Source organism: Lissotriton vulgaris, chromosome 7, assembly GCF_964263255.1.
Source record: "Lissotriton vulgaris chromosome 7, aLisVul1.2, whole genome shotgun sequence".
Classification (NCBI taxonomy): domain Eukaryota; kingdom Metazoa; phylum Chordata; class Amphibia; order Caudata; family Salamandridae; genus Lissotriton; species Lissotriton vulgaris.
Genome location: NC_141695.1, coordinates 1495581720 through 1495599933, shown reverse-complemented (window position 1 = coordinate 1495599933; position 18214 = coordinate 1495581720). Strand labels below are relative to the sequence as shown.

At 45.4% G+C, this 18214-nt stretch overlaps 1 protein-coding gene across 1 annotated transcript in view; it reads right to left on the bottom strand.

Annotated features, from left to right (window-relative positions):
- Window positions 1–18214, bottom strand: part of UQCC1 (ubiquinol-cytochrome c reductase complex assembly factor 1) — a 537036-nt gene that overhangs the window by 228450 nt on the left and 290372 nt on the right. Inside the window, exon 7 of the mRNA XM_086932310.1 lies at window positions 18014–18122. Within this exon, the coding sequence (XP_086788436.1) occupies window positions 18014–18122 (109 nt within the window). The remainder of the gene's footprint in view (window positions 1–18013; window positions 18123–18214) is intronic.

Here is an 18214-nt window from a genome sequence, read left to right as displayed (position 1 = left end):
TTAAGGTCTGTACGGACCATTCATCTGGCCTTTAACAGTAACCCTTGCTTTCTTCTTGGTTTCATCTCATTTTCCTGTCACTCTACGTGTTTGTGTCTTCTGGCTTAACAATGACTGTAAGATTAGCTCGTTTTTTGATTTTTTTAGATCTAATGTAAGCCAACACCTTTTAATTTTTCCCCCCAAAAATGTTAGTTATATATATATATATATATATATATATATATATATATATATATATATATATATATATATATATATATATATATATATATATATATATATATATCTGCTCCAAACTCTTTTGTTCCCCAAGAAAGCTGATCGCACTCTCGGGTGATGTGAATTTAAAGTTTTATTTGTAGAAAGCGGGACGTGTTTCGGCGTGAGCCTTCCTCGACCGCTACATATATATATTTACATATGCAAAAGCTTTCGACACTGCTGATTACGTTCGCCTGGGCGGGGCCAGTGCGAGATACAGGGTGCCGGGACCTCTTTGTAAATTACAGACAATCTCACATTCTCGGTATTGAATACAAAAGACTCGCACTCCAGGATCGTGTTCAAGAAGTTAGGTGTGTTGGTTCAAATGGCAACGCATTTCGACCACAAAGGTCCTTTTCAGAGAACACAACCAAACACCTCTTTGTCTGGGCACTTTACAGAACACACAATATACAGAGACAATAAATCATATGTGTGCAAATCGGTCTAAATGAAATGTAACACAAGAGAATGAGGATTACAATGTGTAGATGTCACATGTCATCCATACTAGTAGGCAGTATATTTGAAACCTACCACAATGGTTGGGTTTGGCTTTACTAATAAGAGTGTATTTATAGGAGATTTTAATTTTTTTTTAAAACTATTTATTCAAAGGAAAAGGCAAAATTAGGGAAGCAAAGGGCAGTGAAGGTCACATTATGTATGACTTATAGACTACAAAAAAGATGTGTGACATGACATTTATTCTAAAAATGAGTAAATGAAATCTCTAAGCAGATGATACACTGCCACATTGCTAATCATATCATCTAAACGGAGCAGCACTTTGCATTTGTACACTTAGTTGAATACATATCATCATCAGCCCTGACCCAACATTATTCAAAGCTCTTTGTTGCAAGTATGATTATAAAGAAGCCCAAATGTCCCTAGGTCGAGATCGGGCTCTCCAATGAGCAGCTCGTGAGCTGCTGGTAGTTGTTCTGCTACCTGTAAATAGCTCATATGTGTGCAGCCAAGCCTACTAAATTAGAAGCTTTTGCTTGGTCCAATTAACATACGTGTGCCAAAATTGAAAAAATGTATGTGATGTATTTCATAACTCATAAGCTGATGCTTGGAAAAAATGGCTGAATTTATTTCCAAAATATATTTAAAGCTGATGGGGATCTGGAAGAGGTGTGGCACAGCGGCCAGGGTGCCTGACTCCGGATCACAGGCTTCACGGTTCGATCCCCGGTGCCGGTGGCAGGTCAGCCCAGCACCATGTGACTCTGGGCAATAGCTTGCTTAATCTTCCCGAGGGCCCCCAGCGCCGGGAAACCACTTTGGAGGTACCTGTGCGCTTTACAAATTCAAGGTTATTATTATTATTATTAAATGAGTTAATAATAATATTTTCTTAGTGCCAGGGGCATTACAGATATGACTGTTATGTGTTACCCAAGATGCACTAAGGTTAGCAATGCTGGAAATATTGTATATGGTGGCCACTAAATTAATCTTGTTTGATGTGGTCACGATTACAACACAGATATTATTGGTAGCTCAGAATGATTTTCACTGAATAGAAGTATCTCTTATTACAGAACTAGGTCGAAGATCCCTGGTCTAGAACTTGGGGGCTTGAGCAAGCTGAAGTTATCTGACACAGTATTACAGTATATGAGGTCGAGCACCCAGTAGTTTTTAGTGGGGAAAGGACCACTACCCCATCTCATTGCCATATGCATTTTGGCTGGTAAAAGTGCACATGCAGTATACTTCCTGAGAGGTCTGGGTATCTCTTTCACATATTCAAGTAAAGCTATAAGGTGTTCCGACTCAATTCTGATGTCTATCATTTTACATTTTAAGTTCAGTGAATACAGTACGCCAAAACATTTGTAGGCCCGGACATCCCCAAGCGCTTGAAATCAGTCACCTCTTCCCGACACATGTGGCATCCAGCCTCTACTCCAATACCATATCAATGGAGCTTAGGGGGTGTGCAAAAGAATTTCTGAATGCACTTAAATTAAAAGTTTGTCTTCTATTACGGAAAATATTTTTGATAAGATTAGCAACAAAGCAACCACTGCTCATCAGAAATGTCTTGGTTGATATCATGAGCCATCTCAGACAGGGCCCAGTTATGATCGCATGTCCACTGCGCCAAGCCAAAGTGTAAAATATAGCAGATACTCTAATCATAGAAAACAATCAGGCTTAGCAGGAAAATCATCAGCCACATCTCATGCACTGTATTTTCTGTAATAAAGCAAGATGTCAAGCACCTTGAGGGTTGGATATAGACTACAGACCTGGTCTAATGTCTTAAATTTATTTGCAGGGAATTGGTCCCTGATGGTTATGTTTTCCAGTCTTTCCAGCTATTCACGCACTTCTGTATCCAAGCATACCGGAAACTGGGCACATCATTCCACCGGTACCCCTGGAGAGTATAGCAGTGCACCTTGATCGTGTCTTAATAACCATTGACATGCACATACAGTAGTACATACTGGATCAATACCTGGAGTTTACTTTAATTTGTTTTTTATTTACATAGCCCTAGATGGTGTTATGAGTGAATCACAAAAATATACCGTCCACTTTGACAATTTTTACCATTCTAATGTATATGTAAAAAATAGGAAAAGAAAGCAGCAAAACGGACAAGTAGCACTCCAGCCATACATTAAAAAAAATTGCAAACACAGGCAGCCAGACAGGGGAGTTAAGTAAGGGGCAAGAAAAAAGAAGACAAGCAATTAACAGTTGGTGGGTTGTTGTAAAAAAGTAAAAACTAATACTAATAATCAATACGCAGAGCAAAGTGAGGAGGAGAGTGAAACAATGTGCATGCAAGTCGAAGGGGGGAGGAAAGTTAAAAAAAGAATACTAGTAAAAAGAAAATAAAAAGAGCTAGGAAACACAAGCACTTACATGGAGTATTTAAACCATATGAACAAATAATACTCTGAAGTATTGAGTGCAAAGGTAGAACTCATCCAGTCAGAACACTACAAGACAAAAATGCTCCGGGAGGAGCATACATAAATAAGAAGGCACGACTTAGAATCAAGGAGAACACTGAGATAAACAGGAATGCCGTCAAGTCAGGAGCAAGGGGTTCACCCAAATACTCTGTGTGGATTGGAAATTCTAGATCTGCCCAATCTGTTAAAGCTGTTTGTTGTCAAAATCGAAAAATTAAACACTTCGTTTTAAGAAACTTTAGATGTTATCACTCTTCCAAGACAAAAATGCTTTCGGTTTTTCAGTTAAACGCGCCACAGCAGAGCAATTTATAACCTCAAACGATCGGTTCTAACATTTCACCAATATTCTGAGATAAATGTATTTTGCGTAGGTATGACCTTTTGCTAAAGGGTGGGCATAGAGGAAATAGAAAGGTTTGTACTTCTCCTTTGAACGTGCAATTAACATCAATGCCACATGACTTCCTCTCTATGTAGAACTTGTTGAATGATATATATTTCGAGACTGATGGTACCTAGACAACAGGGCATGTCTGTCACAGTCTCAAATCAAGGAGCTATACTTTCTATGAGTGAATATAATGTTTTTTTAAGGTAGGGCATCCGACTTCCAGGAAAGTTACCAGAACCTGCAGGATGGAGGAAATTACTTATGGAGCAACTTAGACTGGACCATTCTTTTGTGGCCAGCGTCATATAGGTGTTGTTACTGATAGGTCGCATGCTGACATTCACAGTAAATTTAAAATGTTTTACGCTATTAAACCGATAAGCAGCTTTTCAGATTGTACTGAGGTTTAAGAGGTTTACAGCTAAAATAATGGGGTTGGAATAAACAAGCCTTATTTTGGCTGGAATATTCCCTCAATGACTAGCACAATATTACCAAAATAGGTATTTTCTTATCTAGAGATTGCTTCAGCTCATACTGCTTCCCTTGGGGTTCTGTACTATCCTCACTATTTATAAGTGCGTCTGACCTTTGCATGACCTCATAAGAATGTACTCAACATTAGAAACAACCAAACAATGTCTGTTTTATTAAATCATTTCGACATAGCAACATACTCATTGAGTGTTGACCTAAGAGGAAAGGGTAAATGATTCACATTGTATTTGGAACACCCCTGAACACCATAGCATAAGCTCGAAATGCACATATACAAAATGACAGCATATTTTATGCATTAGGATGAGGAGAGCTGATATTAACTCAATGTTTACAATTTAATGCAAACACTGTAATGATAAAATGTTGCACATAGTACAAGAATATCTGAAAGATGAGGACAAAATTAAATTAACTAATGAATATGGTACCCACTCAGAAAATCTATCTATTGTCCAGCCTGTGGGGACTCATGTTGTGCCTCCTATCAAACATCCAACCTATGCTATATGCACAATAATATTTCATAATGACAAAGGCCAGAAAAACATGCTAACAGCCAGCCTGATAATAACCTAATGTTACGCTATAGATGACATTGATGTGACAACATGAGAAAATCTTCTTGAACTGCTCGATTACGTTATTGGTTTTGGGGTCTGATATACTTGTTCTCTTAATATTTTTAATTTCCACTTTTAATGGTTCCTTACATTCCTGAGTGTTTTAAAATATATTTGTGTATTAGCATTCCAAAACCTAAAAAAAGATAATAATAATTTACCTGATACATTTCTACATGTGTATGAACAACGTTTAAGTATATGGATTTCCATGTATGGTGCTCTAGTGACACATATTAACAACAACAGGCTTAAGAGGTCAGTTTGAAAACCATTTAAGCTACCAAAAGCTGCCAGGATGCAGTTGCAGAAGGCTAAAAAAAGGAATCGCTGAGGGCGAAATTGAAACTAATACGAACAAAGAGTCTTTCTTGTGGTACCTGCCACTGATTTCTTCGAATATATGCCAGTACCATATCTAGCTGAAAATTCTTACCAATTTGGCAAAGTTGCAATAACAACAGCTGCTAATCCTGTGGGCAAGTATGCTTGCTGACCATTACAATCACATGGGAATTGATTACAGGCAAAAGGGCACTAATCTATTGGCTATTTGTTATGCTCACAAAATATTCAAACATATGTAGTCTACTTTTAGTTGAATTGCCCCTGGTACAGGAGTAGTAGGAAACAACTTATATTACGATTTTGAAGGCTGCTAAGATATCCACTTGCAGAGAGACTGTAAATCACATATGTGCAGTGCTGAAAAGAATACATTATTAAAAATGGTCCATTTTATTGAAAGGTCTCTTCATACTAAGAAGCCAAGTTTGGTCAACTTCGGATCATATTAAATTAGATTTGCATTTGAGTTACAAATATTTCTGCTGGCCTACTTTAAATAAATCGACAAAAATTAATAGCACAAGAAATACATTCCACAATTTGGTGTGCATAGTTATTTTCCAGATGCAGTTGTAATATACTATGTGCAGAACAGCATAACATTAGGGATTTACGTTCGTATTAGGAAAGGGTTAGAATTAATTGTTGAGCTAGGAGACTGCATTGATTCCAGGCAGCTTTGTTCCCCTTTACAGAGGTAAGTATGCCATAAAGAGGAAGCAGTATGATGGTGTAAAGAAGTGTGATTGGATTCTGAAATACTTCATCGTTTATGGTATATCAAAAGAAGCTTTATTCGACTTTACAAGTCATAAAAGCATTGCGCATAAAGGCATTCTCTTAAACATTTGATACAATATTGGACCCCACATGTCACATCAAGCCCACATGCACCTACATGATCGGAAAAATATTCTCATTTTCATTTTTCAGACATGATTTGCTGGGATCGGATATGCAACATCCACCTCAAGAATTTTGCCACTGGGATTGCATACCTGGGTGATGAGTCACTACAGAGAATTAGGAGAGCTGTGCTACATGATCTAGTACCCATATTCCTACAAGTCTGCACCAACCATGCTTAGTATAGAACTGGCCGTAACCTGGCAAGGTCCACCAAGGTTTTCCTGCCTGGATCATTCCTTAGGAGGAGGGTAGGTGTGCTCTGTGGGAGGCTAGTTATCGCACGCATAAACAAGTTCTTGGCAATTGTTAGCTGGGACATGTTCTCTAGGCCCCACAGCTCAGCCCCATAAAGGACTGAGCTCACCACTTTGCTGTAGTAAATTTGAAGTACCGGGCTGAGGCGCTTTGTCATGGAGGTTTTAAATTCCTTTCTCAGGGTACCAGCTAACCGCCGGTGTTTTAGTGCCATGACTTCTATACGTGGCTTCCCATCTGATGTCCTTCTGTAGTTTAATGCCCAGATAGACAAATGCATCAACCAGCTCCAGGGAAAGCCCATCCATCATCAATCACCCTGTAAAGGATCTGTGCTGATTGAAGACCATGAACTTTGTCTTAGCAGCATTAATTTCTTAGACTCTATCATTTGTATTGAACAGAAATCTGGATAAATGCACACATCTTCCTGCCTACATCTCAAGGCCGGAAGAGCGAGACATGAGCGGATATACACAGCTTTCAGGCACACAGCCCGGAGGCCGGCAGCGCAAAAATCAATTGTGTAGGGGTTTGTGTTGACTCCCATTTTAAAGACATCCATAACAAAAATAAGACAAATGGAAAGCAACCTAAATAAACAATCCCTTCCACCTCCTATCCCACCACACACACCTCTCCGCACCAGTTCCACCATACGTCTTAAGCCCTTATTACAGGGCATCACTCGCTACAGGGTTTATGCTCATCCTGCCGATTTTTGGATGTCGCCAAGGGGCTCTAATGGCAGAAGATTGAGAATCTGTAGGTATTTAGAGCATGTCACTTCTCTCAGGTCTTTCGTGAGTATTGAAGAAAAGGGTCCCACAATTTCGCAAAATCTTTACCCTTTCCCTTCACACTGAGAGACATGCGCTCCATAGCTAGGAGTTGCCACAAGCGGTGTACCCAAGCTAGTACCTCAGGCGTTGTTGTTGTCCCCCACAGAGCCAGTATGACCTGCCAGGCCGCCAGCAGCGCCAGTGCGATCTGCCTGCCTCTGAGAGATCTCAATGGGAAGGCTTTAGGGTGGGAGAGACTTAGTCGTGTGTATTCTGGAGAACGGGGCAGTGTAATCTGAAACGAAGTATCAATATCTTTAAGGACCGCTGTCCAATAGCGTACCAGTTTCGGACAATGCCATAGTAGGTGAGATAAGGTTCCAGTTAATCTGCACCCCCTTCAACAGAGATCAGTTTTGTTCTTGTCCCAGCAGTGCACGCAAGCAGGAGTATAATACCAATATGTAACTACTTTAAAAGCGGTTTCTGCCCCAGCAGTGTTGTATGCAGTATGATGTGCTCTGTATAGAACGTGTCCCATTCCTTAGGTGTTAGGGGCCTATCCAGTTCAGTTTCCCAGCGCACCTGTGCCTTCGCACGATGACCTGAAGGGCGTGTCATAAGCATGGAATACAGTTGGGGGCGGAGCTTGCCAGCGTAGATGGCGGACGCATGAGAGCCTAGCTCCGCCGATTCACCCACATAATCCTGCAAATATCCTTGTTTTTGACGGCGACTGCTGCCTGGCGAGGCCATCTCATCACCCCTATGCTCCGTCGACACCTCCGACACTCGGAACGAGTGACGCACAGGACCTCTTCGGTGCGGAACGGCGATCCTGAAAGTCGGGACTGAAGGCCTCTAAGCCGCGGCCTTGCGCTGATCTGCCCTCGGTGGGCGTGGCGCGACGTGCGGCGCGCGCTGCACCCCGTGCCCGGTGGAGCTGGAGGTCGGACGCCCGGACCCAGCAACCGGGACAGCGAGCAGCCACAGAGGTGAGTGCCGGGCGCTACAGTTTGCGCTACAGTTTGCGGTGCCCGGCACGGGGAATGGCTCTTGTCGGACATTGAGGCCTCATTCTGACACGGCGGGCGGGAGGCCTGCCCGATCCAGGCGCCGGGGCGAGCGCGTAGTCGCGAGGCAGCGGCGAATCGGGGGCACAACCCAACCGGGCAAGGGATTGTGGGGAACCCCTCGCAATAGCGGAGAGCTGAGCGCGCCCCCCCCCCCCCCGGGGCTGGAATGCGACTCCTGACCGCGCAGGGCCTTTACACAGCATAACCAATGAAAGACACGTGCTGGGGCCTACGCACTCTCTGCCAGTGAAGCTGCTCCCGCCTGCAGGAGTCCACCTCCACCACAGAGACACAGCAACTCGCTTCAACCAACAATCTGCTCGGCCGGTGAGAGTGCTTAGCCCTTGGGGGAATATACTGTGGCGGCCATAGTGGGACTGAGGTGACCTAGAACCTGCGGGCAGTACGCCAGTTTGACCTGTTCCAACCCCCTCCCTGCCGGCGAGTCCAGCACGATGGAATAGAGGAGGCGACCTACCGGGCGATACGAGGCCTTTTTTCGATAGACTTGCTTTACAGCTGCCAGGGGCTACCCGGGGGTGCCCCCACCTTGGCGGTCTAATCGCGCCCGCCTCTCCCACCTGACGAGAGTGGCCGCTGCACCGAGGGACGTGCTGAGGGTCCCAGGTGGCTTAGCAGGAGCCGTGCCAAAAAGGCCACTGAGACTATCTCTCCCTCTGAGCCGTTCGGCGCGGAGCGGCCTGGCGTTACGGCAACACAGTAAGATGGGGAAAGCCGATAAGACGCAATCCAAACTGCCCTTCGAACAGCGGCGCAATAAGGCCCCGGACTCTGGTGAACCGGACAATAACCAGCCGGCTGCGGCACAAGACGGCTCGATCTACTCCGGTGTAAAGGAGTTGCGGCCTACAAGACAGCATGGCGTCGATCGGGACGAAGATCGACGCACTCACTTATCGCATGAACAGAATGTCGGAGAGGGTCGATAAACATGCGGAGCGCCTTGACATGTCTGAAAGGCGGATCACAGAAGTTGAGGAGGGGCAAATGGAACTTGATAAAGACCGCAAGCACATGGCAAAGCTTCTACAGGTGATCCAGGACAAATCAGAGGATTTGGAAGCCCGCTCCAGGAGATCCAACATACGAATTACGGGGGTTCCGGAGACGACTCGATTCGGGTAGGATGGAGCTATTTGTTGAGAAGCTTCTGACCACCTTGCTAGGAGAAGGCACATTCTCAAACATGTTCATAGTGGAGCGATCACACCGCACGCTGGGCCCCAGACCGCGCCCAGGAGCCTCCCCTAGGCCCATAATAGCCAAGCTTCTGAACTATAGAGACAGGGACGCGGCGCTACGAGCGGCCAGGGAGAAAGGCCACCTACAGTTCGAGGGATCAAATATCTCCTTGTATCCGGACTTCACCGCTAAGGTACAGGAAGAGCGGCGCCATTTTGACCCGTACAAACAACAGCTGCGAGAGCTCGGACTGGACTATGCGATGTTGTACCCAGGGAAACTGAGGATTAATCGACGTGGCCATTCCCACATTTTCACGGACCCGAAGGAACTTCAAAAGGCGCTGAAGACCTGGACGAAAGAACAGCGGAACAGCCTCAGGAGACAATCGGATGAACAGGACCCCACTAGCGGGCTGGAAGAACAAGAATGACCGCACAGTGTTCCCTGACTTGACCTGGGTAATCCCGGCCGGCGACACATAGCTGAGTAGCGGTCGACTGGTGGAGCTCATAGTCTCCCTCCCAGATGTTGCGGACAGTGCCGATGGCGTGACCTGTGGGCACTTCTTGAGCGAACACGGACTCCGAGACATGGTGAGAATGTTCCAAGTCAATGTTACACACTTTTTCTGTAAGACTCTATGTCCGGTTATATTTACTGACTAGTGGGCATTATGTGACTGTTCCCTCTACGTATCTATTGAATTAGGGTTGCTGGATGTTGGGTGGTTGATGGTCCAAGCCCCGGCAGAGTCTAATATTTTCCACATACAGGCATCTGGACATGTTAAGCCGTTGAATGACAGGAAAGGGGTGATGAGGCGGGGAGCCGAATAGCAGAAACTGTTTGAGTACAAATGTTACCTGTTTTAATTTTGGTGACCTCTGCCCTAGCGCTATTAGCACAACGGGTTCCAGTTGGGACCTATAGGGGATGTTCGGGGAGTTTGGGTGGGGGGGGGGGGGCATGCAGTTTGGGCCAAGTTGGGGATGGTCTGCTGTGGGAGGGGGAAGCTGAGAAGCTATGGTTGTTCTGTTTTATTCCATTGCGCCTTGCCTCACAGAACACAATGTGCTTGCTACGAACGCTTGATTGCCTGCAATATAGCCTGTCTCACATATCTGATTACGACATTACAAACTGTGCAGTATCCTTATAGCTGGAGTAGGTGGTGAGCGGGCTGATGAGCGGCCCACAACGATACACGTCCTCACGTGGAATGTCAGGGGGCTCAATTATCACAGGAAGCTCAGGAAGGTGTTATGTTATCTCAGGCACCACAATATCGATATTGCACTCTTGCAAGAAATGCACCTCCCACTTACGAGCAATATGCTGCACACTAGGAGTTTAGCAGGGCACATAGCGGCGGCTGGGTTCACCTCACACGCTCGGGGGTCCTCACCTGGGTAAACCCAAAATCGAGCATTCTGATACAAACAGTGGGTGTCGACATGGAGGGACGGTACGTCATAGCGTCCTGTAGGGGGCAGGGGAGGGACCTGCTGGTAGTTAACACATATGGCCCCAGTTACGATTCCCCCGATTTCTTTGATACCCTAGCCAGTGAGATAGCCAGACACGACAATCCACACATACTGTGGGGTGGGGACTTTAATTTGACACTAAACCCAGACATAGACAGATCATTGGAACCCCCCCCCCGTCGGCCCTCTGCAGCTGCACAATCGCTCACGGCAAAGTTGGTGATGCTAGATATGACTGATGCGTGGAGGTACAGAAATGAGGGGAGGGGTGGTTTTCCACACTACTCCGCATTTCACGACATACATACAAGAATAGATTACTGGTTTGTCACAGCGGGAATCAACCGAGCTATTAGGCATTGCAAGGTGCTCCCGCGCACTCTTTCAGACCACTCCCCCATTCTGTTAACTTTAGATACCCCAGTGAAGGGATACGCACCGTTCACGTGGCGCTTCCCGCCATACTCGCTGTTGGACCCACCCTTCCGCGGTGAGTTGGCGGAGGCGATTGATGTGTTTTTCAAGAAAAATGTGGGGTCAGTGGAGGACTTCCAAACAGTTTGGGAAGCGTTCAAAGTTTATATTAGAGGCATAGCGATGTCCAAGCACTCCAGTGTCCTAAAGTCTACCAGGGCCACCTTAGCTGATCTTGAGCTACGATTGCAAGCGCTTGAGGCACGAAGTCGATCTAGCCCTGATGACGCCACAGAGGACGACATAAAGCGCCTTCTGGTGGAATACCACGAAGCCGCGGACAGAGAGGTACAACACTTAGGCAAGTACGCCACAGCTCGCACCTATGGCGAGGGAGAGAGACTGGGCTCAGTTTTGGCCAATGTCATTAAAGGCCAAAGGAGAAAGGCGCTAATCTCAGACTTACAAAACTCGGACGGAGTTAGGGTGACAGATGAGGAGGAAATCGCAGCAGCCTTCAGAGACTATTATTCGGAGCTATATTCTTCCAAGAGCGGCGACATGTCGGCCGACATTATGGACTATCTAGAACACATACAACTCCCGTTCCTCCCATACTCTGATAGGGAGTTCCTGATGTGCCCTATACAGATTGACGAAATCAGAGATGCACTGGCCTCCATGAGATCAGGCAGTGCGCCAGGCATCGACGGACTATCAGTCGAATTCTATAAAGCGTTTCAGGAACAACTGTTGCCGCACATCCATACCCTCCTGGAGGACATAAGTGTGCAAGGCACCATGGCTAGCTCCATGAGAGAGGCGATGATAGTTACCATTCTGAAGCCGGGTAAGCCACACGACGACTGTAGCTCGTACCGCCCAATATCGCTGCTAAACGTCTACGCCAAGCTCTATGCCAAGGTACTAGCGAACAGACTTGCGCTGCTGGCTCCTGATTTAGTGGCCCCAGAGCAGGCGGGATTTATCCCATCCAGAAACCTGACTTACAACATAAGAACGGTGCTGGGTACCATACAACATGTAAAGCAGGATACACCAGTGGTGGCGCTCTTCTTAGACATGGAGAAGGCATTCGACTCTGTCGAGTGGCCATTCCTTCTTCAGGTGTTATGCCGTATGGGACTTGGCGATCCCTTCATCCAAATGATAGGCGCACTATACGACGGCCCCTCGGCTAGGGTTAGTGTGGGTAATGCGATCTCCTGCCCTTTTTTCATAGGACGGGGCACCCGTCAGGGATGCCCTTTATCCCCTTTACTGTATGCACTCGCCGCAGAGCCTCTCACATGTGCGCTCAGAGAGTACCATAGCCACGAGAGGGTTCGGTTCCCCATGTACAAAATTGTTGTATCTATGTATGCGGACGATGCGTTGCTGTATGCCCATGACCCCTCTACTACGCTTCCCCCCTCCTGAGAGAGGTGGTTCGGTTTGGTGCACTATCGGGACTCAAAGTTAACTGGGCGAAATCGGTGGTGCTGCCACTCACTCCGGTGACCACACGAGTGGAGACAGAGTACCCTGTCCGGTGGACGGAAGACCCGATTAGATACTTGGGGATCCAGATACACACAAATCCAGACCAGCTGATCGGACAGAACTATGGGAGGGCGGTCAGTAAGCTGGAGGACGATATAGAGATATGGTACAAACTGCCCCTCACACTGCTTGGCTGCAGAGCCATAATGAAGATGATAGTACTACCGAGATTTCTGTTCCTTTTTAGCGCATTGCCGATTGTGCTCTCTAAGGCCTTCTTTCACCGCTTGACCAGTTTGATGATAAAACTGGCATGGGCAGGGAAGCAGCCGAGTGTCAAGTGGACAACGCTCACCCTCCCGTACAGCCTGGGGGGATTGGCGGCGCCAGACCTCGAGTTGTACTACAGGGTGGCCCAAGCGTCGCACCTACAAACTTGGGTACATGGCGACAAGCACATCCCACATGTAAGGATGGAACGATTATTCGCCCATCCAATACCGCTCCCGGCAACGATCTGCCAACCACAGGATCGTCGGACTGGAATTCTGGATTCCATCTCCTCTGCCAATCACGCTTGGCACTCGCTCCTATTTCGCCAAGGAGGGGCGGTGATTTATTCGCCGGAGATGCCGATAGAGTGGATGCGTTGGCTCCCGCCCATGGTGGACAAAGCGGTCACACAGGAACTAACAAAATTAGGGCTGAGCAAGGCGGGCGACCTGTTCCAAGACGGCACTGCCAAAACCTGGGACCAAACTCGGGGGGATGGAGTTGAGCCACTGCTACTCCAAAGATTCCACTTCCATAGAACTCGGAGCGCCCTCTCTGAACTTCTGGGTCCAGACATGGAGGAGCCTCCGGAAGTCCCAGAATTATCGTACATAATCACACACAAAGACCCCAAGAAGCTTTTGACAAACCTCTACTGCATAGCTAGATCTCATGGGGGGGGCCCAACTCATGAAAGCTCGGCTGGAGTGGCAGAGAGATTTAGGAACCACGCTGGACGACGCGACGTGGCGCTACTGGTGTGAAAATACGAAACGTATTTCCCTAAATGGGAAACATCGGCTCATACATTTTAAATTCCTCCAAATGGTAGATTACACCCCAGCGCGGCTCCACCGATATGGGTTGCGACCGGAGGATCACTGCGAGCTCTGCCGGGCGGCGGATGCGGACTTCCTGCACCTGTCATGGTGTCCGGGTATACAGAAGTTCTGGCGAGAAATATTTGCAGAGATGAGCAAAATACTGGAGGTAGACTTGGACATCGATCCGGGAATAGCACTCATAGGCAACTCAAGGGGGCTCCTGGGGGCGATACGCAGACTCACAGATATGGGGATGCTAATGGCCAGGAGAGTAGTGGCCCAGTGTTGAATGCGAGGCCCCCTGCCGACTGAGGCCAGATGGGCCCGGGACATGCTGTACTGTAGCACGCAGACGGAGACGTACAGCGAACTGTTACCTCCGAAAAGCCGCCCGAAAAACTTCTGGGCCCTATACAAAACCTACTTGCAGGGGCAGCAATCTGAAGATGCGAGTTCCACAGACAGCGTTCCACACGGGTTGGTGGCAGACCCTATGTACGAAGTGGCCCAGTGCCCTGGCGCAGGCGAGGTGTGACTGGAGCAAGTCTGGGTGCGCAAGCGGGGGAAGGGACAAGGGGGTAGCGGGGTGGATGGGGCGAGAGGTACACCAGCGGGGGTTCACTAGGGGGACCACACACCACACGAAGGCGCCTCTGGATGCACCACTAAAGATTAGAAGAGGGACCAGATCTCCATCAGGGCCCTTCTACCAACGACCCCACAGATACTATCAGATATAGGGTTTGGAGCGGGTCGGGCTATTGCAGACACGGGTAACGTGGAATGGAGCGGGGAACTTTTGTGAGGCTACGGGTAAGGGTAGGGAGTGGGTAGTTTAATAGGGGAGTTATAGGGTTGTTATGGGGGAGAAAAAGTAAAAAATGCACATGAATATTGGATGTTGCTGGCACTTATGATCCATACTAGATAGCGAGAACACAAGATTCACGTCACGCCGCCGGACGCCCGGGTTGTCGGCCACCAGGCTGTGTACTGTATAAAGTGGAGTTGACTGTAATACCTGTGACGCGGCCGGCCCGGGGGAGTTGTAGGCCAGAAGCTGTGTAACTTGAAACTACCTTCTCTGTGCAAAAAAAAAAAAAAAAAAAAGCATGGAATACAGGTCAGAGATGAGCCAGCGATCATCCACTTTGCGCACTAACCATTTTTCAAACGCAGAAAGGGGTCTGGACATGCAGGCATAATTGGCAGGCCTAGTCACCCAGTGGCAAACCTGACTATAGGGAAATGGATCTGTTGCTAAACGATCGTAGTCCTTCCGCAGTTAGGCAAAGGGTTTCAACCCCTCCGTGTCAAAAAAGGATCCAACCCGGTTACAGCCTTCCTCCCGCCACCTCTGAAACACTGTTGACGCCTGTCCCTGGGGAAAATCAGGGTTATCGACAATGGGGGACATAGGTGAAGTGAACAATGTCCACCCTTTCGTCAAAGCTAATCAGTATTAACTTTTAAACCTAGCAGGTGACAGAACTCTTCGGAACTTTCGATTGCACGCTGAAATCCGCTCGGTTTATGGTATATGTTGCCAGGGCTTTGGCCCAGATATCATCAAGCTACATCCTCATTCAAACTCAATCTTGCATCTATATTATATAGAAAACAGCGTAAATCATTTTATTAGTAGCCATCAGTTTTACTTCATACTTATGGTTAATGTAAGTTAGACTTTATTTAAAGAGAAATTTATATTTTGTCTGATTTGAGACAACAGTCAGGCCTTAGTATGAAAAGTGGTTACCTAATGTGCCTCAAACCAGTCGATCACAAACTTCTGGTAGGTCGGTGACACTTTCAGAGTTGCTTGCAACCTTGAGAACATTTTTAAATAAGGCCAGGTCAATAAATTATCTTTGTGTTGCATTTTACGTTTAAAGTTAAGGAAGCCTGCATTTATTTTAGTCAGGCCTTATCAAGGGCAGACAGCAGGATGTGAGAATGATCAGTGCTCTGTATGGTTTATGAACCAGAGTGGGGTACAGAGGTGAAGAACTGAAGGGCTGAGGAATTTACTTCTGAAATAAAAATTGAAGTTAACTCAATATTGAGAACAAAATGTTTGACTGGTTTAACATGGGAGAACATTAAAATGAAAAGTTAACTTAATGACTGAGTTAACTCTTCATTTCAATTTTCTCGTATTTCAAAGTGTTGCATTTACATACAGCAGGCATCAGAAGGATGATAAACACCGCATATTTATAACTGAAAATATAGCTATTTTTTAAGCAGGAGAAATTTTAAGTGCATACAAATGTTTCATATCATGAAATATTTTTCTACAGTTCAATTTTCTCCCCCCCCCCCAAAAAAAAATTGTATGTTTGTGTTATACATGTACATGTAACGGTTCAACGTCTGGTGAAAGGTATGTCCTGTGCCACAAGTGAATATGACAGTCTCTCAATCACCCATAGACATATATATCATTCATACACACATATGTTCATACATCTCCTAAGACCATGCTTTCAACGACTCAAGTGACAGCCCTGTCATAGTGCCTCTAGTCTAAGTATTTTGTTAATACCAAAGTAGCCGGCTCTATGTACATTAGGCTTAAAGTAAATGAAACTGGGAGTGGGTGTTCTGGTAACAATTCTCACTATGATTTTCACTGATCAGAAGTAACTCTCACTACAGGAACGGTTGGAGACCCATGGTCAACCTTAATTCCATCAAATGTAGGATGAAAAAGTGACAAGTTATGTTGTGAGATTCATTTGTCACCAACACCCATAATTTGCCAACCAAAAAACTTTGGGAGTTCTTAACACACCAGCCAGTTCAATGAGAAGCACTAGTGACACCCTTAACATCACGCTCTTTCATTAGGCGTGCAAGCCCCGAAGGTTGAGTCATACCCAATTCCATAGCTTAATGATCTAAAAACGATAATTCATATCATCACATTCCTACAGCAGGACCAAGATTGATTTGCGTAGAGCAGGTCTCTGTCTACAGTGGCACTGCAGGCGAAAAACAATAGAGTGGAATGCAGCCCGAGCAATCACCAGTGGTTGAGATTATTTCAAGCATGCAATACTTGTTATTTGTTTTGGGTCTGAACTACTGCAACATCGTATATTTGGCCCTGTAGAAACCCATTAGAAAAATTCAGCTCATTCAAAACCATGCTGCTCTCTCCATTCTGAATTAGTCTTGATAGGACATACTGAACCCTGGCCTTAAACGTCTAAACTGTGCATTAGAGAATGATCTAATTAGAAGATACTCTGCCTTAGCCATACATCTATCTAATGGAAAGGACCATCTAACTCAGTTAACAAATGACAGTAAAAGTAAAAATTGTGATTTAGATCACAAATGTCATAAAACATTTACTTTCTCACTCTCAATCTCCATCAGCAACAGTCTGCGCTGTTCTGTGAGAGATACACAACCGTTCTTAAAACTTCTAAACTATTTCATTAACGCCTTCTCAGTTCATTCAACATAAATAAATGTTCCAAAATGAACACAAAAGGGCCAAAAGTCTGGTAATTAGGTTGAAACTCTCCCTTTACATGGTGAAAAAACATGGGTTCGAAATTAATTAATGCACTGGGTTATAGTAGACCTTGTCATACCTCCCTTTGACAGTTATGAAAGTAATGCAGCCAGAGCTCCTAAAAGATCATTTTAGTTTAGATGGTTTACAAAGGGTAGGTAACCCATCTCTCCTGTAAGATCAATTAACTACTAGAATAACCTAAAAATTAAGAATATTATTGGTGTATTAATTTGAAGCTTTTTACTCATTCCAAACAAAATAACATGTAACAACAGCATTGTGATGAGTCCCAAACTATAAGTGAAAGATGAAAGTGATCATTTACAAGAAAATTGATAGAGCAATCATGCTCTCATAAATATATCCCCCGATGTCACAAAATGATTTAACCATTTTATATAGTGCAACAGCGCTAAAAATGATTAGGCCTTTTTACATTTGAACAACCACTACATGCATTAGAATTAACAGAAACCCGGGATCAGAGGAAAATTAAGGGGCAGGGAAACACAGAAAAAGACATTCTTATTTCAAGCAGAGTTTGAACAAGTGAGCTGTAAGGTGGAGAATATAAGAGAACATTAAGTTCTTCGTTCTATTGGAAGATGTGGATAACAGATTTAAAAATTAAAGACAAGCAATGTATATGATGATTTTTATTAAAGAAGGAATCTTACCCCCATAACTTTTCCACGCTGCTGAACGTCTTCCCACATAGAATGAACTACATAGCGACACATATATTTTCCAGCTCGTCCTTCTTGCTTCAGGCGTACTAGGCACATCCTAAAAAATCCAAAGGTTACATTGATGTGCAGTAAGTTTAAAATTTAAATAGGTGTTTTCCAAATCTATCCTCTGAGAAAGGACACATGTGG